The sequence below is a fragment of the Orcinus orca genome, chromosome 16, assembly GCF_937001465.1.
Source record: "Orcinus orca chromosome 16, mOrcOrc1.1, whole genome shotgun sequence".
In the NCBI taxonomy this organism is placed as follows: Eukaryota; Metazoa; Chordata; class Mammalia; order Artiodactyla; family Delphinidae; genus Orcinus; species Orcinus orca.
Genome location: NC_064574.1, coordinates 17,878,751 through 17,903,777, shown reverse-complemented (window position 1 = coordinate 17,903,777; position 25,027 = coordinate 17,878,751). Strand labels below are relative to the sequence as shown.

At 45.4% G+C, this 25,027-nt stretch overlaps 1 protein-coding gene across 12 annotated transcripts in view; it reads right to left on the bottom strand.

Annotated features, from left to right (window-relative positions):
- Positions 1–25,027, bottom strand: part of PTPRT (protein tyrosine phosphatase receptor type T) — a 1,087,126-nt gene that overhangs the window by 755,421 nt on the left and 306,678 nt on the right. For all 12 annotated transcript variants that reach the window (XM_049698694.1, XM_049698695.1, XM_012534093.3 and 9 more), the window contains exon 2: positions 23,203–23,328. In XM_049698694.1, coding sequence (XP_049554651.1) covers positions 23,203–23,328 — 126 coding nt within the window. The remainder of the gene's footprint in view (positions 1–23,202; positions 23,329–25,027) is intronic.

The following is a 25,027-nucleotide window of genomic DNA, read 5'->3' as shown; positions in this document are numbered from 1 at the left end:
CCCACAGCCTGCACATTGTAGGCTAGCTCCTGAGCCACCCAACATCATACTTATTCACAAATGTGGTTACAGGGCTCTGAATCTGCGGACACCTGTATCCCACAAGCAAAGGTTAAACTCACTGGAGACCGGCTCAGATGCCATCTGCTGCAGGAAGCTTTTCCTGTTCACCTGGGCTGCCCCCTCTTCCTCCAGAACCCCAGGAACCAGAAACCTGTCCCTTCTCTGTACTTTTTCCCTTTATGTTTATCATCTCTCCATCTTATCAGACTGTAGGCTTCATGAAGGCAGGAGCTGGAGTATCTTGCCCACAGTGGTACCCACAATGCCTGACATATTGTAGGTCCTGTGCTCTAGAGACCGCGAGCTTCCCATCTAGGAATGATATCTATCTATCTATCCATCTATTTTCTCAGTTTTGCTTTATAGCTTCCTTCTAAAGATCCTTCATATTTCTTCTGCCTTTTGTATTTTGGTCTTTTTGACAGAGTTAATCCTTTTATATGTTTCAAACCAGTTATTGTTAATATTTAGGAAATTGTTGATTTTGTATATTTATTTCCTACCTAGTCACCTTACTGGACTTTTAATGGGTTCTAACAGTTTTCCACTTATTTCTCTTGGGTTTTTGGTAGTTAATAATATCCTCTGCAGATAATAACTTAATTTCTTTTTTTTAACATCTTTATTGGAGTATAATTGTTTTACAACATTGTGTTAGTTTCTGCTGTATAACAAAGTGAATCAGCTATTTGTATACATATATACAATGGAATATTACTCAGCCATAAAAAGAAACAGAATTGAGTTATTTGTAGTGAGGTGAATGGACCTAGAGTCTGTCATACAGAGTGAAGTCAGAAAAAGAAAAACAAATGCCTTGTGCTAACACATATATATGGAAACTTTATCTCTTTTTTCCCCATAATTATATTTCCAATTCTGCTACTAGAGATCCCTGAATGAATGTTATAGTGTTCACATGCATCCTTACATTTTTAGGATACGGGTTGTTGGTTTTGAATAAACATGCTCTAGCGCATTAAGAAAACAGCTTTCCATGCCTTTGCAGGATGACAGTCATTCTCTGTGCACTCCACCCCCAATCCAGACCTGTCCCCACCCTACTCTATTCTCTGGGAGCCTGACTTCTGTGATCTGCCTCTTCCAGCTTCCCTCATCCTCTGCTTCTGGCTGAGTTGACCAACAGCAAGTACTGGCAGAAGACCAGAGGGTGGGAGGAATGAATTTTGGTGGTGGCTGTGTTCTTCTATAGCCTGTCAGGCAGTCTTGTAACACCATTCCCTACCATTGCCCTTCAGACCTAGGGGTAGGAACAGCTCCCTACTGCCGCCAGCCCCTGGGTGCTTCACCATGCCTTGTTAATTTCCTTAATCCTGATCTCACCTCTATTTCATCAAGCTCTTCATCAAACCCTTCGTATGCCATGTGCTTCTCACCCAGACCTTCCTTAATGGACTGATAATTTAGGACCCACTATGAAGTATTCTCAGATGTCTTTGCAACATCTCAAAATGATCAAAATATTTTTCTTGTGACATTAATGTGACATTTAATCATTCATTCATTTAAAAACTTGAGTACCTACTATGTGTTAATTGCTGTGGTAGGCACTGAGATTAGAACAGGGGGGAAAAAAAAAGATAGCTGAGCTCCCTGCCCCACCCCGTGAAGTTCTCCTTGAGAAAAAAATACATATACAATTATTCAATAATAAAATACTTAATATTACAATAGTGACTAGGAAAGAATGTTTTGATGAAGAGTCACAGGGGCCGGGGGTGTATTTAGAAAGGATAGTCAGAGAACATTTGTCACAAAAGGTGACATTTGAGAAAGCACTGGGGAAGAACCTACCAGTGAGAAAGCAAGAACAGCAAGTGCAAAGGTCCTGAGACATGAACGAGTCTGCTATGGTTCATGAACTGACAGGATGGCCACCAGCAAAAGGAGTGTGGTGGAGGATATGAAGAAACAGGTAGGCAGGGGCCAGATCACTGATGTCCTATAGAAATAGAGGGCAAGCCACATTTTTGTAGTTTTAAGTTTTCTAGTAGCCATAGCAAAATAGTTAAAAATAAATAGATGAGTTTTATTTTCAATGTATTTTATGTAACCCAAAACACCTAAGATAGTATCTTCTCAACATATGAACAATATAAAATATTAATAAGACTATATGTGTATGCATATATACACATACACACACACACACACACACACACACACACACACATATATATACACCCTACAATTCTGAGATGTGGTCTGCATTTTACATCTACAGCACATCTCAGTTTGGACTGGCCACATTTCAAGGACTCAGTAGCCCCGTGTGGCTACCATGTTGGCCGGCACAGAGCTAGCTCATGCTCGTCAGGCCTGATGACAGTGGAGGTTGGTGGGGAGGGGCAGGACATGTGAGATTCATCTCTACTGCTACCAGCATCAAGCCTGGCACACAGTACATGCTCGGTGAATGTTTGCTGCCCAGAACGACAGAAGAACTGCAGAGAGATGCCAGGTTCTCTAAGTACAGAAGCACCACTGAGACCACGCAGGTACCTGCTTTAGGAAACCGGGTCTATTTGGGGTCTGGACACTGGAGTCTGCCTACTGGGTCTCCTATTGGGGAGGCCACCCGGGGCCACCTCTCCTGTGGCTAGGGCACTTGGCACAGCTGCTCCCTTAATTCAAAAGATCACACTGCACCACATGCCAAGAGTGGGAGGGAGGGAGCCCATTAGCATTCATTGTACACAGCTTTTCATTTGGAAAAGCACCTCAAATGCGCCGATCCACATTGCTTTGCTTCATTTTTCAACATTCATGAGTGTAATTGCATTTATTTTTCTTGTCAAGGCTGCAAAACAAGTGATAATTTACTGTATTACAGCCCATATCGGCTGGGGGGTTTACAGCCACAAAAGTTCTAATCCGCCCTCAGATGGGCTGGGTTGGGTAAGCAGGGGGTGGCCTTTTGATCTGAGAAAGCTCCATTTCTTTGCAACAGGAAGCTTGGGCCCAGCTGCATCAAGGTCACAATAATAGTGGCAACAACCAACCCGTACAGAGACGCTGAGCTCGCAAAGCATGTTCACTTCGACTATCTGGACTGCTTTGTACAGTAACAGGGTGAGGCAGACATGTACTCCCATTCCCATTTCAGAGAAGGAGAGACTGAGATTCAGAGAGGTTCTCAGTCATACATGGTGACAGGTTGGTGAAGAGAAGAAGTGAGGCTCAAACCTGGATGCATGGGATGGGACACCCATGGTGCCACGTAACAGTGCCTGAGCTCTGGCGAAGCCTGAAACCCTAGTTATGTTGGCAGAAATGAAGTAGGCATGATCTTAAAGTTGTGCAAACCTGATGTGCCCACAGCAGCTGCGACCACCAAAGAGAGCTACTTCCTTGAGTCTGCCTTGCAGAATGCTGACTTTCAGGGTTCACACCCTTGCTGAAGGGTCCACCGCAGTATGCCACAGTTTGTGATTATCTAGACGTGAGAGTGGGAAAGCACAGTCTAGCCTTGTGTCTGGGGATCACTCTCTGTGGATGTTTTCTTCCCCTTGAAAACAGAAGCTGAGCCCACAGTGATGTTCAGATTTCAGGTCACAAATGCTCATGAATGAATGAGTAATTTTATAACTGATCAACAGAACCCAGCCCTAAAAGCTTACAGATTTGTTAAATTCATTTCCTAAATAAGAGGAAAGTAGTAGATGGGTCAGTGATGGCAAGACCCTCATCTCGTCTTCCAGGCCTAGCTCTTCTCACTTCTCTTTCCTAGTTTGTTAATTATAACAAACTAGGAAAGAGAAGTGAGAAGAGCTGGTTATGCCCTAAGGTGTCTGAGTGGCGTAGGGGAACGATGTAAAACCTAGATCACGGTCACAGGTGATTGCTTTGGCATGGCGTGGCATCTCCTGGGGTTCAGTCCACCTCCCCAGCTCCCTGTGAGGCAGGGAAGAGGGGCTAGGGAGGAACTGCAGAGTCAGAAGAATCGGGAGCTGAAGTGGATTCAGGAAGTGGGTCCAGCCACCTGCCCAAGGTGCTCTATCTAGTCTGCAGGGGACGCCTCCCCCCAGCCCTGTTCCTGCCCCTTTCCTACAGGGTCAGGCCACCTTCCCAAGGGGTCTGGCTCTCTTGACACTGGCAAATGAGACCCTTCGTGTGGGCTCTCCCATCTCAGGCCAGGGTAAAATGGCCAGGCCTAGCCATTCAAGGACCAGGAAAGCACACTGGACAAGGGACCTCTGACAGCCACCCTTAGTATAAAGGGCCTAAGGATTTCAAAGACCAGTGTCACAGCACACACGCACACACAGAGCTCAGGCCTGATAAGGTCTCAGCTGTTCCTTCAGTAGAGACAGGTTAACACACCCCCATGGGAAGCCCCAGCTGAGACAGGGCAGGAAGGAGGCGTGGGGGGCCACAGAGAGGACTTACCACGTGCCCATGCACAAGCATTTGTTCCGTGTTGTCACATTACCTCGTTTCATCTCCATATCCTCCAATCACATTACCTTCATTTTATAGGTTAAAGAAAACCCAGAGCCATAAAGAAACTAAACAGCTTTGCTTAAGGTCCTCCCCGAATGTCCCTCTGGCCATACTGCCTATGAACTTTGTGTACGTTTCTAGTAGCCTTTCCAAACATCAACTACTCAGAGAATCAAGGAAAGAGGTTATTGAAGTTTCATTTCCAACACAGGAAAGCAGTCTTTCAATTCAAGCAAATAACCTTTCTGTTATTTTCCATATTGCAAAGCCTAAACATTTAGTACGAAGTCTTAAAAATCAGGCTTGTAAAGACATTTTGCTTGAAATGGTCAAAATTAGATAATTGTTTCATTCGTCATGAGTGTTGAATGTACTTTCTCTTCTAATTGCTGCCAATACCCAGCAAAAAAAAAATGAGGTTAATTTTTCAAAGGTTGGAACTACACTAGGGGTGGCCCATGGGCTTGCCATGCTCCATTTGCCCCCACCAGCCTCCCTTAACCCAGTCCCACCTCACTCCCACGTACGCTTTAGATTTTCCTTGTTCTTGTTTCTTGAGGTCCCTGGTTGCAGTAAAAGAACAAATTGTGCAGCAGCAGAACTGCCTCATAGAACCCTTGTGCTGAGTTTGAACCACGGGGGGTGAAACTTAATCAGGGCCCTTCACTGTATGCATAAGGCTACTGGGGCCCAGAGAGGGTAAGCAACTTGCTCCAGGCCACAGAGCTGGTCAGCAACACAGCAGGCCCAGAACCCAGGCCTCCTGAAACCACACGGCACAGTGCTCTGAACCAAAAGCCTGTGTTTCAGCCATCCCTAATTTTCTGTTTCCTTTAATCCTGTTTCCAAGTAGCTTAACATTTCAATCGTCTGCAAACTCACTGACTCAATATTAATTGAGGACATACTGGGCCAGTTCTAGGGCCTGAGGACACAAAGCTATGAACAGGAAAGTTGAGTCCTGCCCTGATGGAGCTTACACTTGAGGAAGAGGGGTGTTAAATGCAAAATGACATACAGCTCCTGTGCTTTAAGCTCTCTGGTGCATTGCCTGGGGCCGCTTCTGGAGGTGCAAAGGGAATTCTGAGACCTGGGTGGTCCCCCAGGCAAAGGAAAGAATATGGGAATGATGCGAAGGACAGAAAAATAAAGCAGGTAAAGCTGGAGGCTGCAGGAAGGGAAACCATAGCACCTGGAAAGAAGGGGCAGCCCTGGGGCCCCAAGCCTGGACAGTCTGCAGTCTTCCTTCCAGTCCTCTCAGTCCTAGGGAATCCTAACCCCAGTCCAGAGGTTACCAAGCCAGCCCCGATCAGACTGCTGGTCACTGGTGGAATTAGCACTCCAACTCGGGTCAGCCTGATTTCTAAGTTTACGTTCCATTCACCTCCGCCACGTAAAAAGAGCGCAAAGGTCCTTCCTCACTTACGACTCACTGTACTGGAAACTGTGTCTTGGTGTTTTGCATCATTCCCACCCTTCTAAGCTCTTCTGTCACCAGCAAAGCCCATTAGCAATTCCCCGGAACTAAAAATAGAATCTGGGTAATAAAATAAAGTCTAACCTTTTTTGGTTTCTTTTCCTCTGCGCTCAGTCTAGTTTCACTTGCGCACAGGCGGGTGCCTGCAGAGGCCTCGCACCAGGCACTTCAGACGGGCGAAAAGGCTGCACCCGGCGGCCTGTGTGCAGAAGCGCCGTGCACGACACTTCAGTTCAAGATGGCGGCAGTGGGCCGTGTGCAGAGATGCTGCACACGACACCTCAATTAAAGATGGCAGCGGCATGCCGTGAGCTGCACCCGCATCTCCAGCCATGACCAGCACAGCTGCACCTGAGCCTCTAGAACTCCACGCCGTCCCCACTGACAAGAACGCTGTAAAGCAGCGCCACCACTGGCCTTCTGGGGAGAACATGTGCGCTAGAGCATGAGCAACACTTCTCCGTTCTTTGATCAAAGAAGAAAACTCTCCCCTGCTTCCGAATGAACTCAGTCTCGTTCTACTGGCTCCAATGACACCAGGGAGAAGGACCCTTGTTGGGGCCCAACTCAAAAGGGTCAGTAACACGTTCATGCATCACTGGGGCTGGAAGCCTAGAAACTACATTTTCCTCTTAATTGTGGTAAAAACATTTCCATTTCAGCATCTTAATCATTTTTAAGTGTACAGTTCAGAAGTGATAACTACATGCACATCGTGGTACAACAGACCTCCAGAACTTTTTCATCTTGCAAACCTGAAACTCTGTACCCATGGAACAAGACTCCCCACTCCCCTTCCCTGGCTTATTTCACTTAGGAGAATGTCCTCAAGGTTCACCTATGTTGTAGCATGTAGCGAGATTTCCTTCTTTTAAGGCTGAATAATATTCCGCTGTATGTAGAGAGGATGTTTTCCTTATCCATTCATCCGGTGATGGACATCTGAGTTGCTTCCACTTCTTGGCTACTAGGAATAATGCTGCAGTGCGCATAAATGTGCAAATACCAAATCAAGATCCTGCTTTCTGTTCTTTTGGATATATACTCAGAGGTGGGATTGCAGAATCATGTAGTAATATATTTTGAATTTTTAATGGAAACTTCATACTGTCCTATCCACAGTGCACAAGGGTTCTAATTTCTCCAAATCCTCACCAACACTTGTTATTTTTTGTTTTTTTAAATATAATTGTCAATCTTATTACTAATTTGGCCATCCTAATGCATGTGAGGTGATATCTCATTGTGGTTTTCATTGGCATTTCTCTAATGATTAGTGATGCTGGACATCTTTTCATATGTCTGTTGGCCATCTATACCTTCTTTGCAGAAGTGTCTATTCAAGCCCTTTGCCCATTTTTCAATCGTTATTTGTGTTTCTTTTTTACTGTTGGGTTGTAAGAGTTCTGCACCTGTTCTGGATATTAGCCCTTCAGTACGCATAAGATTTGTAAATACCTTCTCCCATCCATGGGTCATCTTTTCACTCTGCTGCTTGTTTCCTTTGATTTACAGATGTTTTTAAGTTTGATGTAGTCCCGTTTGTCTATTTTTCCTTTTGTTATCTCTGCTTTTGGTGTTACATCCAAAACTCATTGCCAAGCCCAATGTTATGAAGCTTTCCTCTTGTGTTTTCTTCTAGGAGTTTCATTGTTTCAGTCTTACATTTAGGTATTTAATCCACTTCAAGTTAATTTTTGAGTATGGTATGGTATAAGATAAGAGACCAACTTCATTCTCTGGCATGCCGATATCTAGTTTTCCCAGCACAAACTGTTGACAATACTGTCCTTTCTCAATTGTGTGGTCTGGGCACCTTCTTGTTGAAGATCATTTGACCATATATGTGAGGGTTTCCCAAGGTTTTATGAGACTATCTGGAGGTCTTATAATACCCAATATTAAACACCTTCCTGATTGAAATACCTATGGTGGTTTCTATTTTCCCACTTAAACCCCAACTAATAGACTCATCATGCTTATATGTTTTAGCAGCTATAGCTTAGAAGCCTCTTTCCACCTATAAATCTGTTTTAACCTTGGAAACTCTCAAGAGTCTTAACAAAGGGCATAGGATACTTTTGCTTGTCTGGTAACTTTTACAAGTTGCTTTACTGATAACAAGTAATGATCTAAATTCTGAGAAAGTGCAACTTGAGTTTCTTAATGATGAACACTTAGGTAAGAAAGCAATTTTAAAAGAATTGGAAAGTTTGAGGAAGGTTTTAAAAACACTTTGTTTGAATAACTGTTGCTTTCCAAAGCTGAAGTGTAATGTGACAGGGCAGAGCAAGGGGAAGACTAGATGGATTAAGAAGGGAGTGTGGGAGGAATAGGAGGTCTTTTTTAGGGAAAAAAAGGGAAATTTCTGTCAATGACCAAAATGTCTCACTAATCAGCAACTGTAGGAAAATTAAATCTGAAGATGTACCCATGATATTAAGGGGGCATGGAGTCAATCACTACAGCTCCGTGGGGCTGTCTGAGAACAGAGTAAGTACCATCAGGTCATCTGGGAGATTCATCTTCCTGGGCCCCATCTCCACACACTCATGAAGACAAATTCCCTGTCCAGGAATCAGAAGCAGCTTCCATGACTGACAGATAGGCAGACTGGGGGTGGGATGGGGCGGGGGGGCTAGGGCCACAGGATTTTTCACAGATGTTCTGTTTTGTAAATGCATCAAAGAATGCTAGAGTCAGGGGAAATCACTCCTCATTTTAGAGATAAGGTAAATAAGGTCCAGGACGGGATGGTGTTTAGCCTGAGGTCACAGAGCATGTTAATGGTAAAGCTAGAACCAAAACTCAGGATTCCTTACTTTTAGACCTATGTCATAGAAAACGATGCAGGGGGCACAAAGACACTGGCCTCCTCAAAGTCTCAGGTTAGTGCAGACCTGGAACAGGGGCTCAGAGACACCCCCCTCCCCATGCACAGAGGGCCAGGCTAACCAAAAGGCCTATTCCCAGCCCCACCATTTCCTGGTAGGGAAATGCAAAGAAAACAAAGGGAGAACAGCACCGCAGGGGCCTGAGGGACGCTCCAGCCTACTCCTCAGTCAGGAAACCGAGGTTCAGAGGGTCAAGTCAGCACAGCAAGGCAGGGACAAAAGTCCCATGTCAGTTTGACAAAAGGTGGCCAGTCTGGGAGACATCAGTGTGAGCCACTGGTGGGCTGCTCTGTTCAATTCCCTCTCTGTCATTTACTACCTCTGTGACTAAGGTCAAGTTACTTAATCTCTCGGCTTCCCCATCTACAAAATATGAAACAAAACTGTACCTACCATACACGAAGATAAACTCAAAATGGATTAAAGACCTAAATGTAAGGCCGGACACTATAAAACTCCTAGAGGAAAACATATGCAAAACACTCTTTGACATAAATCACAGCAAGATCTTTTTTGACCTAAGTTCTAGAGTAATGAAAATAAAAGCAAAAATAAACAAATGGGATCTAATTAAACTTAAAATCTTTTGCACAGCAAAGGAAACCATACAGAAAACAAAAAGACAACCCTCAAAATGGGAGGATGTATTTGCAAACAAAGCAACCGACAAGGGATTAATCTCTGAAATAAACAAATAGCTCACGCAGCTCAATGTTAAAAAGAAACAAATAACCCAACCCAAAAACGGGTGGAAGATCTAAATACACATTTCTCCAAAGAAGACATACAGATGGTTAAGAAGCACATGAAAAGATGCTCGACATCACTAATTATTAGAGAAATGCAAATCAAAACTACAATGAGGTATCACCTCACACCAGTTAGAATAGGCATGATCAGAAAATCTACAAACAATAAATGCTGGAGAGGATGTGGAGAAAAGGGATCCCTCCTACACTGTTGGTGGGAATGTAAACTGATACAGCCACTATGGAGAACAGTAAAGAGGTTCCTTAAAAAACTAAAAATAGAACTACCATATGACCCAGCAATCCCACTCCTGGGCATATACCCTGAGAAAACCATAATCCAAAAAGATACATGCACCCCAATGTTCACAGCAGCACTATTTACAATAGCCAGGACATGGAAGCAACCTAAATGTCTATCAACAGAGGAATGGATAAAGAAGATGTGGTACATATATACAATGGAATATTACTCAGCCATAAAAAGAAACAAAATTGATTTATTTGTAGTGAGGTGGATGGACCTAGAGTCTATCACACAGAGTGAAGTAAATCAGAAAGAGAAAAAAACCATATGCTAACACATATATATGGAATCTAAAAAAATAAAAATAAAAATGGTTCTGAAGAACCTAGGGGCAAGACAGGAATAAAGACACAGACGTAGAGAATGGATTTGAGGACACGGGGAGGGGGAAGGGTAAACTGGGACGAAGTGAGAGAGTGACATGGACTTATATACATTACCAAATGTAAAATAGATAGCTAGTGGGAAGCAGCCGCATAGCACAGGGAGATCAGCTTGGTGCTTTGTGACCACCTAGAGGGGTAGGATAGGGAGGGTGGATAGGGAGGGTGGGAGGTATACGCAAGAGGGAGGGGATATGGGGATACATGTATATGCATAACTGATTCACTTTGTTATAAAGCAGAAACTAACACACCATTGTAAAGCAATTATACTCCAATAAAGATGTTTAAAAAAAAAAAAGATGTGGTACATATATACAATGGAATATTACTCAGCCGTAAAGGAACAAAATAATACCATCTGCAGCAACATGGATGGAGCTAGAGACTGTCATACTGAATGAAGTAAGTCAGACACAGAAAGACAAATATCATATGATACCACTTACATGTGGAATCTAAAAGAAAAGAGTACAAATGAACTTACTTACAAAACAGAAGTAGAGTCACGGATGTAGAATACAAAGTTATGGTCACCAGGGGATGGGGGGGAGGAATCAATGGGGAGATTGGGACTGACATATACACACTACTATATATAGAATAGATAATAAAAAAAAAATCTGATAATCTAGGGCAGCACTGGACAACAGAAATATAATGTGAGCCACGTATGTAATTTTAAACTTTTGAGTAGCCACATTAAAAAAGTAAAGGAAATGGATTAAATTAATTTTAATAATTTATTTTATCTAACCCAGCATATCTAAAGTATACCGTTTCAACATGCAGTTGAAATTTTATATAAAAATTATAAAATTATATAAAATTATATAAAAATTATAATTGAGATTTAAAAATTTTTTTCATACTATGTTTTTGTTTTTGTTTTTTTTGCGGTACGCGGGCCTCTCACTGCTGTGGCCTCTCCCGTTGCGGAGCACAGGCTCTGGACGAGCAGGCTCAGCGGCCATGGCTCACGGGCCCAGCCGCTCCGTGGCATGTGGGATCTTCCCGGACCGGGGCACGAACCCGTGTGCCCTGCATCGGCAGGCGGACTCTCAACCACTGCGCCACCAGGGAAGCCCCATACTAAGCTTTCGAAATATGATGTGTATTTGACACATAAAGGACCAAGTGCTCCTTTCAAGTGCTCAGCAGCCATGTGTGGCTGGTGGCCGCTGTACTGGACACTACAGGTCTAGGACACTCCCAAATAGGACTATGATGTATTATTGGGTTTTCCAGATTACTGGACCTTATTTCATGGAGTCACACAGCCATCTTATTTCACCAAATTACCCCCAAAACCACTGTGTTTATATTAAACTATAATTTCCTTTTCTTATCAAATCTCTCATAATATATAGCTACAATTCAAATTATATACTATCATATTCCAAGCATAAAGAAAGCCTGTTTCCTCATTAAAGACAAGGCAATCCATATATTCCAAAACAAGGTGTTCACTTAAAGGAGCCCCAGCCCCTGGAGCAGCTGCGCAATCACATAAACAAACCAAGAAAACATCACGCACTGCTCCAGGCTGGCATCACCATGACCTTCCTCTCAGGCTGGCCCGGGAGTGGCTGAGGTAGAAGCAGCAGAAGACTGAGGATGCACCAGGGGAGTCAGCTTTGTGGTCCAGTGAGATGTCTCTGATGCCCGAGGCATCCGTGACGTTCCCTTGTGACAAACCACGCAGAACCACACGCAGGCTTGTCATGTCTGCGTTTAGGTGGACCCTGATGGGCTCAGTCGACTCAACCAGCCAGTAGGACAGTCAACCCTCAGTGACTAGACATAGGGCACCCCCCTCACTCTCCCAGCGAGAAGACCCCACAAAAAAGTTTTCAGGCAACTTCCATATACACAATTTCCCACATGTAAATGAATTAGTCAAATGGTATCTAAATTAGTACTATGAGATCTAAGATATGATTTCATTACATCTCCGTATTTAAAATCACGTTTCATACGATAATATATTACCTTACAAATAGGTCATGGTTCAGAGCCCAGACTCTGAAACCAAGTGCCTGGATTCAAATCTCAGCTCCTGGGCTTCCCTGGTGGCGCGGTGGTTGAGAGTCCGCCTGCCGATGCAGGGGACACGGGTTCGTGCGCAGGTCCGGGAAGATCCCACGTGCCGCGGAGCGGCTGGGCCCGTGAGCCATGGCCGCTGAGCCTGCGCGTCCGAAGCCTGTGCTCCGCAACGGGAGAGGCCGCAGCAGTGCGAGGCGCGCGTACCGCAAAAAAAAAAAAGAAAAGAAAAAAAAAAAGTGGGGGGGGGAATCTCAGCTCCTCTTTTTACTACTAGGTTTTGGGTATTTCCTCAACATTGTGGGCCTCAGTTTCCTCATGTGTAAAACATGGGTAAGCACAGGACCCAGCTCGCAGTGCCGCTGAATTATGAAATGAGTTAAAAACACATAAAGCCCTTAGAACATCATCCACTTAGTGGAATACACGGGTTCGTTAAAAAACAGCGGTTTGTCACCAGCTCATCCCACTTCTCCACACATGGTTCTTGCTAGCCTCATTCCCTTCTCCGTTACAAAACGCCCTTTTCTGCCTGACCTCCGAGACCCCTGCAGATCTCATGGTTGGGGGGTATCCTCCACACTGCCACAGCAGCCTCCCCCTACTGCCACAGACTCTCCCCCCCCCACCCCGCTCTTGCGATAATCCTTTCAAATAAGATCTCTCCTTACATAAGCCTGGAGACATTTGTTAATTTGACACCTGTTATCTAAAAGTACTAAAAGTACGTGTGTTTCATAAACAACGAGTTAATGTATAGCACCGGGAACTATGTTCAATATCTTGTAATCACCTATAATGCAATAGAATCTGAAATAATATACATGTATAACTGAATCACTTTGCTCTACGCCAGAAAGTAACACAATATTGTAAATCAACTATACTTCCATTTTTTTTAAAGTACGTGTTCCTCTGTACCTGGTAAACTAAAACAACCGAAATAACACAAAATTTTGCTCCAAAAAAGTAGTGGTTTCTTATCCATTCCCATATATTATAGAAACTTTTATTCAAACTCGTCACATGTGCCATTGACATCTGGGTTTGTCATCAGAGGAAGCACTTTTTTTTTTTAACATCTTTATTGGAGTATAATTGCTTTACAATGGTGTGTTCGTTTCCGCTGTATAACAAAGTGAATCAGCTATATGTATATATATATATATATCCCCATATCCCCTTCCTCTTGCGTCTCCCTCCCACCCTCCCTATCCCACCCCTCTAGGTGGCCACAAAGCACCAAGCTGATCTCCCTGTGCTATGCGGCTGCTTCCCACTAGCTATCTATTTTACATTTGGTAGTGTATATATGTCAGTGCCACTCTCTCACTTCATCCCAGCTTCCCTTGTCCCTCCCCATCTGCGTCTTTATTCCTGTCCTGCCCCTAGGTTCATGAGAACCTTTTTTTTTTTTTAGATTCCATATATGCGTGTTAGCATACTATATCTGTTTTTCTCTTTCTGACTTACTTCACTCTGTATGACAGACTCTAGGTCCATCCACCTCACACCCTGTTCAGCCCGATCTCATCTGATCTCGGAAGCTAAGCAGGGTCAGGCCTGGTTAGTACTTGGATGGGAGGAAGCACATTTTAAGTTGAATGGCGTGGGTCTATATCACGTTAATTCATTTACACCATTTGGATTCAATACTTTTTGAATCCAGGGGTGATGTCACAGAAAACTGAATGTCAAGGCAAGCATCTATGTGGGTATAGAACAGATGTGTTTTCCCATTTATCTGATCACTGCAAAGACCCCTTGTGGCTTCTCCAAGCCATCCTTAGCACCCATCATTATTTGGCCATCTCCTCAAGAATAACACTATACTTGTCTTCAATTCTCTTGCCTTTTTTTCCTACCAATTCTGCTCATCCCTGTAAGCAGCCCACACTAGCACTGACTGGGGTCACTGCCGGTTGATGCTGAGATGCTTTAGAAGAACTTTACTGAGAACTGTTTGGAGGCAGAGATCTTTCCTTTTACTTGAGCATTTGGGGTAGACTTTGGCTTTTATGTTTTGTTCTCCCATTGCTATTTCTTGGGTGTCAGTTCCATAAACCATGGGGCATCCATCCAATGGGATACCATGCAGCCTTGGAAGGTGAAAGCTAGATCTGAACACAGTGGTCTGAAAAGTGACCGATGACCCCAGCTGTCTGGGAACCACGATCCTCCTCGTGACCTGCATTCTAAGGAGGCACCAGAGTAAGGTGATTGCAGGAACCACAAAGTTGGAAGCCACACTGCCTACAGGCAAACCCTGGCTCCATCATAAGCTAACTATGAACTTGGGCAAGTCCTTCAAGTTTTGTGTGCCTCCAGTTCCCTAATTTGTAAAATGCAGATCATAATATCTACATCGGAGGAGTATGACAAGGATTAAATAAGCTACTATATTTAAGGTGTTTAGGAGAGTACCTGCCACACAGTAAGTACTATATAAATATCTCCTTCCTACCATTATTGTTACTATTACCGCATACATATATGCTCTCTGACTCCCTCCCTCCCTCCTTTCTTTTCTCCTTCCCCTCCCCCTCCCTGGCTCCCTCTCCCTTTCTCTCTCTCTCTCCCTCCCCCCACCCCAATACACATCAATTTGTCCATAGTGATATTCTGAGAGAACAAAGATGGGGGTGGAGGGCTCCCCTGATGGTGCAGTGGTTGAGAGTCCGCCTGCCGATGCAGGGGACATGGGTTCGTGCGCCGGTCCGGGAAGATCCCACATACGGGCCCATGAACCATGGTCGCTGAGCCTGCGCGTCCGGAGCCTGTGCTCCGCAACGGGAGAGGCCACAACAGTGAGAGGCCCGCGTACCGCAAAAAAAAAAAAAAAAAAAAAAAAAAGATGGGGGTGGAGAGAATTAATTTATATGTGTAAACGCAGCATTTCTTTAAGAATGAATATATAATATTTTATCACTAAAGGGGAAAAAAATGTATTGATCCCACAGTGACTAAATGGGAACATAAGAGCTTATAGCTTTAAGCCAATCAATACCATCAGGAGTGATTAAGGACACTTAGGGGCCTATGCTTCCAGATCATTTTAATGTAAGCACAACATTAAAGAAACAGTAGGTCAGATTTGGGACGAGTCACATTTTTCCACTGGAGAGCCTCTTACATGGGTTATAAGTCAATCTACACATCTGTGAGAGTAGATCAGGCCCCAGAGTGAAGAAGAGGTAATCCCTAGGGTCCCTTTATTTTCCCCAAGAATCAACTCTAGATCAGAAGAGCCCTGACCAGCCAGTCCCCAGCCTCGTCAAGCTGAAGGGAGGCACTCAGGATGTGAGAGCCACAGATGGCCCGTGTCCCGTGAAAATGCCAAAGAAAGAAGCCGCCTCTCTGGGTTCTCCCCCATTTCCAGACATCATTTCTCTCTTGACTTCCCTAATACTAATAATCCTAATGGCAATTTAGTCCATATACGGACCAACTGCCCTGTTCTAAGCCCCATGCAGGGCCCAAGGAATTCAGCAATGAGAGGCGGCCCATGCCCTCAAGTGGCTCACAGCCTCAGTGATGAATCAGAGAAAACGTGTCATAAACTCAGCCACAGAAGCACAGAGCAGTCAGGGAAAGCCCCCTGGAGGAGGTGACATCCTCTATCAATAAAAAGAAGGGGAACAGGAGGTACCCTCGAGCCAGAGGCATGATGGGGTGGCCTTCAGGGTTTGTGGTTGAAAACAAGAAAAAACTATGACGATCTGTCTCAAAAATAGGAATGTTCTGGAAGAATATTGGGAAACTCATCATGAAGAGAGAGCTGGAGGACAGCTTGAAAAAGAACAGAAACTAAGGTAGTTCCGGGGGACCAAGAAACAGGCAGTTGAGTGACCTCTTTTAGAACAACCTCTTGTGGTACAGATGCCACCCCTCCACTGGACACACCTGCTACACAAGCCTCTGGCTGCTGACTCACCCCCCACCCCCAGATGATAAGTCCTGGGCAGGAGGGTCTAACTGGCTGGGTCCAGGTCACATGTCCAGCCACGCCCAGGCTGCTGGGGGTGGTAAGTATCTGGCAATTTCACATGGCGGCAAGCCCCACACTCCACCAAGATCCCACACAATGAGAGAGTCCCCAAATCAAGAAGCAGGGTTGGAGGCAGGACTCCCAAAACAAAAGCATGAAGGCTTCTCTCCTGTGATTATGTAGAAGGGGAAAGGTAAGAGGAGAGGGGGCCGAGGCTGGAGATAGATGCTGGCGTCGTATCAGGAGAATGTTCAATTATTAATAAAAGCAGGTCATTTAACAAGCATTCACCGCTACCTCTTACATCCCAGGCACTGGAGTTACGTGCAGATAAGATGGGGCCCCAGCCTGTAAGGAGAACCGAAGTAGCTCAGCACACAGACTACGAAAAGGCTGGCTTCTCTTGTAGTTGGCACTGGAGAGCCCATCCTGCTTTGTACAGCTGACGTCCACCTTGCCTGGTCAGCGCTTGGACTGCTCTGATTGATTACTATTTAGAACTTAACTCCTGCTCATCCCCAGAAGGTCTCCGTCCACTGTGCTAAGAGCCATAACGCAGTGCACTCAGGGGACCATCACCAGTTCCTGACTTGTGTTTAGGGCTTCAGAATTCACAAAGCGTTTTCCCAATATTGACTCACGGGCAAATTTCCAGGATTCCATGTTTGACATGTGAATGATATTCTTCTTCCAGATCTCAAAAATAAACATAACCACTCTGTGTTCGGCACACAAGGGAGTACGGAACTACAGAAAAATATGTAAAGCAAATTTGGTAACTTCTGTTGGAGAGGAGCACAGAGGTCTATGTAAAAGAACAGTCACTGCAATGTGACCGAGGACTCAGTGGAAGGAACTTAAACATGCAACAACGTGGTGGTTAAACAAACCATAGAACAGTCACTGGAATGGAAAACTATGAAGCCTTTACAAAGCATGCTTTTGAGGAATACATAATGCCATGGGAAAATTCTTAAAAATAGCACTAAATAGAAAAATAGATATTTATGTAAGTTCGTGTGCACATATGACTTTTGTTCTTTATAGCAATCCCTACGTGCATATTCTCTACAATGAATATGCATTATTTTTGCCATCGTAAATCATGACTGTAAGAAATAACTTTAAAAGATGTTTAGTTGACAGCAGCACCACGTATACAATATATATTTCTCTATCCTGGGGGTTGAAGCCTGGCTCCTCTTTCATATGTAATTCCTCTCTCTCTGGGGCTTGGTTTTCTCAAAAATAAAGAGGAGACAATATCTCTGAACTTACGGGATGGTGGCACGTTAGATGAAATGTGTAGGAAAATGCCTAATCCCATTCTTGGTTAGAGTGATCACACAGTAAATGCCAGTTCTCTTAAAAGAAAGCGAAAGCTCCAATACTGACAGCACGCTGGTGTGAGTTCTAATGTAGAAAAGGTGACGGGGTCAGGGTACTGATGTGTAATTGACCCAGCAATCGTTTCCCAGGGCTGCCGTAACAAATTACCACAAACTGGGTGGCTTAAGACAACAGAAACTTGTTCTTTCACAGTTCTGGAGTCCAGGAGTCTGAAACCAAAGCGTTGGCAGGGAATTACACCCCCCCAGAGGCTCCAGGAAGGCTCCTTCCTTGCCTCTTCCGGTTTCTGGCGTCTGCTGGCAATCCTTGGCTTTTCTTGGCATGTAAATGCATCGCTCCAATCTCTGCCTCTGGCTTCACATGGTTCTTTTCCCCTGTGTGTCTGTGTGTCGCTTCTCCGCCACCAGTAACACCCTATGAGGGCTCGAGATAACCAGCCTGACCTTGTCTTTGCCCGATTATATCAGCAAAGACCCTATTTCCAAATACAATCATATTCACAGGTGCCAAGACCAGGACCTTCACTTATCTCTTTGCAGGACAAATGTCAGCCCATAACAGACCCCAACCTTCTCTCTATACATATCAGCAGTTAGAGCAAAGCAGAAACACGCGGCCAAGGGGCCAGTGGCATGAAGGAAAAGCCAGCACCGTTCTGGATCTGTGCCTGCTTCCGTGGCAGGCTGATTGGCGGAAATATTCCCGTCTGTGCGTGTATATGCTTACTCTGGATTTTTCCCAACACCTGCCCTTCCCAATCAGGCGACTAACTGGACTCTGTATTTCTCTGCTCCAGAGATCTGTACAGGATGGAGAGAAGAAGCTGCTTGAAGTCAAGGGTTCCTTCTTCCTTTCTTTTTTTTTTTTTTTTTTTTTTTTTTTAAGGTCTAAACTTACTAAACAGATGATACTGTGAGTCCCAGAAGGGCTGGCCTAACATGGGTGTGGTTTTGAAGGCTAGGAAGGAGAGGGGAGAAGTTCCTACACTGGGGAGAGGAAAGGAATGGATTTGTTTGACCCAAACTGCTGGATGACGGTACTCGTGGAGGGAACAGACCCCAAAAGGGATGCTGGGTGATGCACCTGGGCTGGCTCAACTCAGGAGAAGGGCTCCAAGCCTCGGGAAGAAGAAGCAGAATTATTAGCCCCAAAGGAACCACAAGGAATGTGACAGCGGGCTTCTGAGAGGAAACCACAATGACCTGCTTAAGTCCCAGGACGTCAGTAAAGCCCTAGGGAAAGGGGAGGCCCAATAAAGGCTACGATGTCATGGCTCACCCCCTGGAGGCTCAGGGTTGATGTAAATGCCTCCGTTCTTGTGCACTTGGGTTTGCAGCTTGAGGTTCAGTCTGACACTTAATGTCCTACAAGCATCAGAAGGAAAAAGAGAAGTAAACGTCCCAGCCCCACTTCCTCTGGCTTCAATCCCTCTAAAAGAACACTGACAGCACTTCCATCTCCCCTCAGCACCCCCAGCAACCCTCCTGCTGGGCCCTGGGCTGGACCTCAGGGTGGACATGTGGACACTCATGCCAAGGTTGGAGAAGGCAGAGCTGAGAACCAGTGGCAGCTCCAGTTAGTTCCCTGGGCGAGATGGAGGCTTAGGGAGAGGGTCTGTGGGTGCAGTAACCCCATCCTCTGCGACAGCCCCAGTAAAGATGAGGTGGGGGCAAAACCAGGGCTGAAGCCTGGAATGTTAGCCTGAGGGCTCTTCCCATGGAGAAGAATGAGGAAAAAGAGTGGGATGAGGGGCTGTGTCTAGCACTGAATTAACAGACTCAAGATGGAAGAGGTGTTCTCCCTCGGGGTAGCAATGTATCCTGGGTATGAAAAAGGGGCAAGGTTCCAAGGTGGACTTAGACTTACAGTCCCAGAGACTGTAAGAACCAGGAAAGAACTTAAGAGAACCAGCACTGATGAAGCCCTACTATGTGCAGACACGTCACACTCACACAGGCATCAGCCCATTTAACTCTCACAGTGGTTCCCACATTAACGATGAAGAAACTGAGGCAGAGGGATTAAGGCCCAGGGTCAGTCAGCTATGGTACAGGATTGGAATAAGCTGGCCTGTAACAAGTCGATGATGAGGACTTTGAAAGCGAAGAACAGGACGCTATGAGTGAGAACATCGAGGGAGTCTTTCATTAGACGGAACAGTGAGGCACATCTCCCTGAGAAGGAGTGATGCTGAGACCTGACAAAACCAGGCAACTGAAGAGTAGAGAAAACGATTGCAGCGAGAGGGTACGACACATGCAAAGGTCCTGAGCCAGGAAAGACTCGGACATGCCCAGGGAACTGAAACATGACCAGTGTGTCTGGAACATTTTGAGAGAGGAGAAAAGGGGCTCAGAGAAGACACCAGATCATGCAGGACCTTGCAGGCCATGGTGAGGAGTTTAGGGTTCATCCTTTGGACCAGGGGAAGTGCCCAAAGGGCAGAGGCTGACTGACCCAGAGCCTAGCACTGAGCCTGACACATGGGAGGGGCTCAGTAAAAGGTGTGGGACATATGAATACATAGAGCCACACTAGATTTCCAAAAGGATGGAAACTGCTGGCTTTACAGAAGGAAGAGGAAGAGTTCAGCCTTTGCCCATGAGAAGAACAAACAATTTCACCTAATCCAAATTCACTTTCATGGCTCTCTGCCTAAGAAGCACACGGAGCTGCTGCAACCCACAGGTGCATCACAACAGAATAATTTCAGTAATCATCATCAAGTGCCTCTATTGAGAAAAGCTCAGAAGATTGTATTAGTACACTCCAATATTTATGAAATGCCACTGTGCCATAATAAGGGTCTGAGAAAATTAAGATTAGGAGCAAGGGTTGCTCCTTCCAAGAGCGAAAGTGGCATGGTGGGAAAAGTAGCAATGTCACGTGGCTGCCGGGAACCTTGGTTTTCTTATCTGTAAAATGGAAGGATGGTAGCAGAGATTTAAAATGTGCTCTAATAAAGGGCCCAAAGGCATTTAATAACATTTATCAGACATTTCTTCATTAAAGAAACACTTGATAAAGACTATTTGCCCATTCATCCATGCATCCATCCAACAAAATGGTATTTCGTACATACTGTGTGTGACGCACTGAACGAAGCATTAAAGATAGTCCAGGAACAAGACTGCCGTGGTCCTTGTTCCCATAGACCTTCTCATCTGGCGATACAGTGTACACTGAACAAGTAACATCAGTGATGCGTGTTCCTGAGGAAAAGAGCAGGGTGCAATGGGGGACATTTACAGAGAGAGCAGACCCAGACTGGAGGATCTGGGGAGCACCGGCCTAAGGAAGAGATGCAAGAGCTGAGATACGAAGGGGAAGTACAAGAGAACGGGGTAGAGGTGAAAGTTCTACGGAGAGTGCCAGTCTCGCGTGAGTTCCTGAGGCAGGAAAGGGTCTGGAGCATTCTGGCAACTGAGACAAGCCAGTGTGAAGTGAACACGGGGGGAACTGGGATGTGGGGGGCTGGACCCCTCGGAGGCTACAGCAGGGCATTGGTCTCCTCTCTCAGAGCCAGAGGAAAGCCTCCAAAAGATTCTAGGCAGAAGCTGGGAGAGAGAACGATAATGATAATGAAAGGGAGAGATAATGTGAACGGGCCTACGTTCTAGAACAATCTCTGGCTTCTGTGCAGAGTGGGTAAAAGTCAGGAGAGGAAGCCGAGAAGTCTGCGTGAAAGGCTTCCAGTGACCCAGGCGAGAGGAGATGGCGCGTGGCACCGGGGCAGCGGCGGCAGAGATAGAGAGACATGAGCAGACCTGTGATGGGCTCAGGAGGTAAAGGGGCAGGACGGAGTGGTTGACAGGGAGAGGGGAGAGGAGAGAGGTCAGAGAGAAGCGTGACCCCTGGGTTTCTGAATCAGCACCAGAGTGAGGAAGTGGCCTTTTGAGACAAGGAGCATTAGAGCTTGAGTAGATGGAGATGAATCAGGACTTCAGTTTGGGAGATGTTGAGTTTGGAGAGTCTGCATGACCCCACAGGGCATCCGGTGGGCTACAGATGAGCCGAAAGAGCCTATGTGTGCGTGCAAATACACACACACCACGCACACACACACACCACGCACACACGTGCACTAGAAGATCTGAATTTATTTGGCCAACATCAAAGCTGGCCACACAGAGAACAGCAGATGCGGTAGGTAGCCTTCAGCAGAGGTGCACTGTACGCCTGGGGTTTCCAATGGAAAAAGTGATTCTATCACATAAACCAAGACATTTTTGAAAGTAAAGTCAGCATTTTAAAAACACTACGATGGGACAACAGGCATAGAGGTTGTCCCATGGTCACCTTACTAATGGGCACGTGTAGCGGTTGATGACTCTGCACACTCACGTCAAGCACGATCCTACCAGATCTGAAAAGCTCAATTTCGTACCATGTCGCAGCTTTACGGTACCTGGGGCTTGTGTCTATACTCGGGAGAAACGTACACAAACAACGGATGCCCTTAATAGGAACTAGATAGAGCCATCCAGTAGCCTCCTGCTTTGGGGCCAAACTCAGAGTCAATAAGGTCACACGGGCCACACCCTCACCTAGACATCTCTGAGCATCTCTCTCCGGCTTAATGACATCCTGGCAAAGCTGTGTCTCAGAGCAGCTGGGAGGACAAGGCGTCCGGGCAGTGGGCTGTGTACACGAGTTCATAAGAGATGTCTGACGGCAACTGAAGTCATGGGGAGAGTTGAGGCCATCCGTGGTGTGATGGTTAATTTTGTGTGTCAACTTGACTGGGCTAAGGGATGCCCAAATAGCTGGTATTTATAGCTGGCATTATTTCTGGGTGTGTCTATGAGGGTGTTTCCAGACTTGATTAGCATTTGAACTGGAGAATTGAATAAAGCAAACAGTACTCCCCAATGTGGGTGGGTGTCATCCAATCCTCTGAAAGGCCAAACAGAACAGAAAGGCACTTCCTCCGGTGTATCTCCCCTAGAATACATTGGCTGTGACTCTCATAGGCCTACATCACGCAGGTATTCATCAGGAATGTATATTAGGCCTTCAGTCCCACTGGTGAAGGATAAACTTGGCATTCAGAATGTCGGGACGACAACTTTATGAGTAATATTTGGACTGTAGCGGTTCCCTTACATATATACAAGCTATGTCTGTGTGGCCCAGAAGGAAAACAATGACCTCAAATTCTTGAGAAGCTTTCTTCCCCCCAAATCCCACTACTATCAGGCTCTCAGATAAAACTCAGTGATGCCCCACTGGTAGCTAAAGCTTAGAATCGCAAAGCTAAAAGAAATCCTAAAATGTCCTGAATCCAGATGACATATGACTTCGTCCACATGCTTAAGAATTCACCCAGCCTTGGTTTGCATACCTCTGGGGATGGGGAACTTATTACCAACAAAGTTATCTACTGCCCTCCCCAACAGCTTGATCCAGAAGGAAGTTCTTCCCCATGAGTCATCATAAAAGCTACCACCCCCAACAGAGCCTCAAACACAGTTGGTCACGTACCTGTAGGCACCGCTGGGTCCAACATTGGTTTCTCCCACGTGTTAATCTGCTCCCAGGTAAACCCATTGGTCCCCAGGGCCACGCTGTAACCACAGTTGCTGTAGTGGTCATCAAAGGAACAGCCACCTGCAGACAAAAGAGACGTGAGTAAATATACCCTTGTGTCTGGGGCTTGGTTCGTTACCCCCGTCTCATCAGCTCTTCATTTACAGCTTTGAATTTTAAACTCTGGAGGAGATTTTTTTTCAGGCAAGCAAATTGGATTTTTATATTTGCTTTGGCGCTCTCAAGAAAGACATTGGCATCTGCAGGCCCCCTATTTAAAAAAGTTAATAAGGCTAGTTACATTGATTTCAATCTTCCTTCCTGAGAAAGTAAACAGCAATGTCTCATTCTCAGCAGGAAAAATGAATGCCAGGGCATGCCTCTGTAATTGCTTCCTCCAACATGGAGAGATGCTGCAAGGCTGCAGAGCAAGCACTAGCTTCAGAGTCTTGAAAAACTAGACACGAATCTCAGCTTTGCAAAGCTGGGTCAGCTTGGACCAGATGCTCCGCCATCTGTGTCTCAGTTTCCTCACCTGGAATATGGAGGGAAAGATCCACTTGACAGAAATATCAGGAGGATTAAATGGAAAAACATACAAAAACTGGCACAGAATAAATTCTCAACACCCACCTCCTTCCCTATAAAAGAAGTTTTCATGGAGTAAAAAATCAAATGTGTAGAGAATTAGACAATCATGCACCTGGAAGATAATACAGTCAAGGCTGACAGTATTTAAAGCTTCTCCCTAAAAGTCCAAGCCATCCATCACCCACCACTTTGCAATGAGTTGTGTAAGTTGGATTTTGCTGAGCATATGCTATGGGCTCTAAGTCCCCTCCAGGTGACATTAAGGGAGATGTGTGGTATGGAATTGGGGCTCCAACTAGGAAATGCTGGTCTCTCCAGAGAAGCAGGAGGTGACTATATGCTGGAAGGGGAAGGGGAAGAGGAAGAGGAGAACTAATCAGGGCTCTAAAGTTCAGGAGCGTCTCCATGAGCACAGAGCAAGAGGCAGAGTACTCCGGGGTGAGCTGGCACGCACAGAGGAACAGAGAAAGCACCAGGACCGCGTTTCACACGCGGGTCCATAGTCCCACTGCCCTTTCTTGTCTCCTTACTGCTCAGACCTCATCACATCACAATCTCCCTCCCCTAAACAACCATTGGTTCCCCTATCACACATCCAAACCACATCCATGGTTCTGCTCCACGTACAGAAACCATCCCTTGCTAGCCCCTTCCTGTGTCTGCAGCCTCATGTAATATCGCACCATTGTCTCCATTAGCAACAAAGGACAAAATCCCTTCTCTACCCCCAGACCTGGGATTTCCTCTGCTTAGTGCTGGTGGAAGGCCTGTTGACAGATCTGATACACACTGCTAAAGTAAACCTATGATGGCAAAGCTCTCTCCATTTCCTTTCTTACAGAGCATGGAAACCCAGAAGAGTTGGGCTGGGCAAAGGAGAGCTGGACCTGTTTTGGTAGTGCAAGGGTTGGGGCTTGAGTTGAGAGAATTAAATAGCTTTGCACTAAAAAGCAACAGGAATTTGCAGTATAGACACCTAAAGAGAGAGGGAAGGAGAGGGAGAGAGAGAGATCCAAGAAACACATTGTAAAGCAGACACCTACAGCAGGTGAAAGCCAATGAGAAATCTCCTGTGATGCGAAATGGCTGATGAACTGGTAGAAACTAAAATTTCTGTTTACTTTCATTGATTCATTCTTTCATTCACAATTATTTAATTGAGCTCTTAGGGTAGATCCAGGAGAGTACA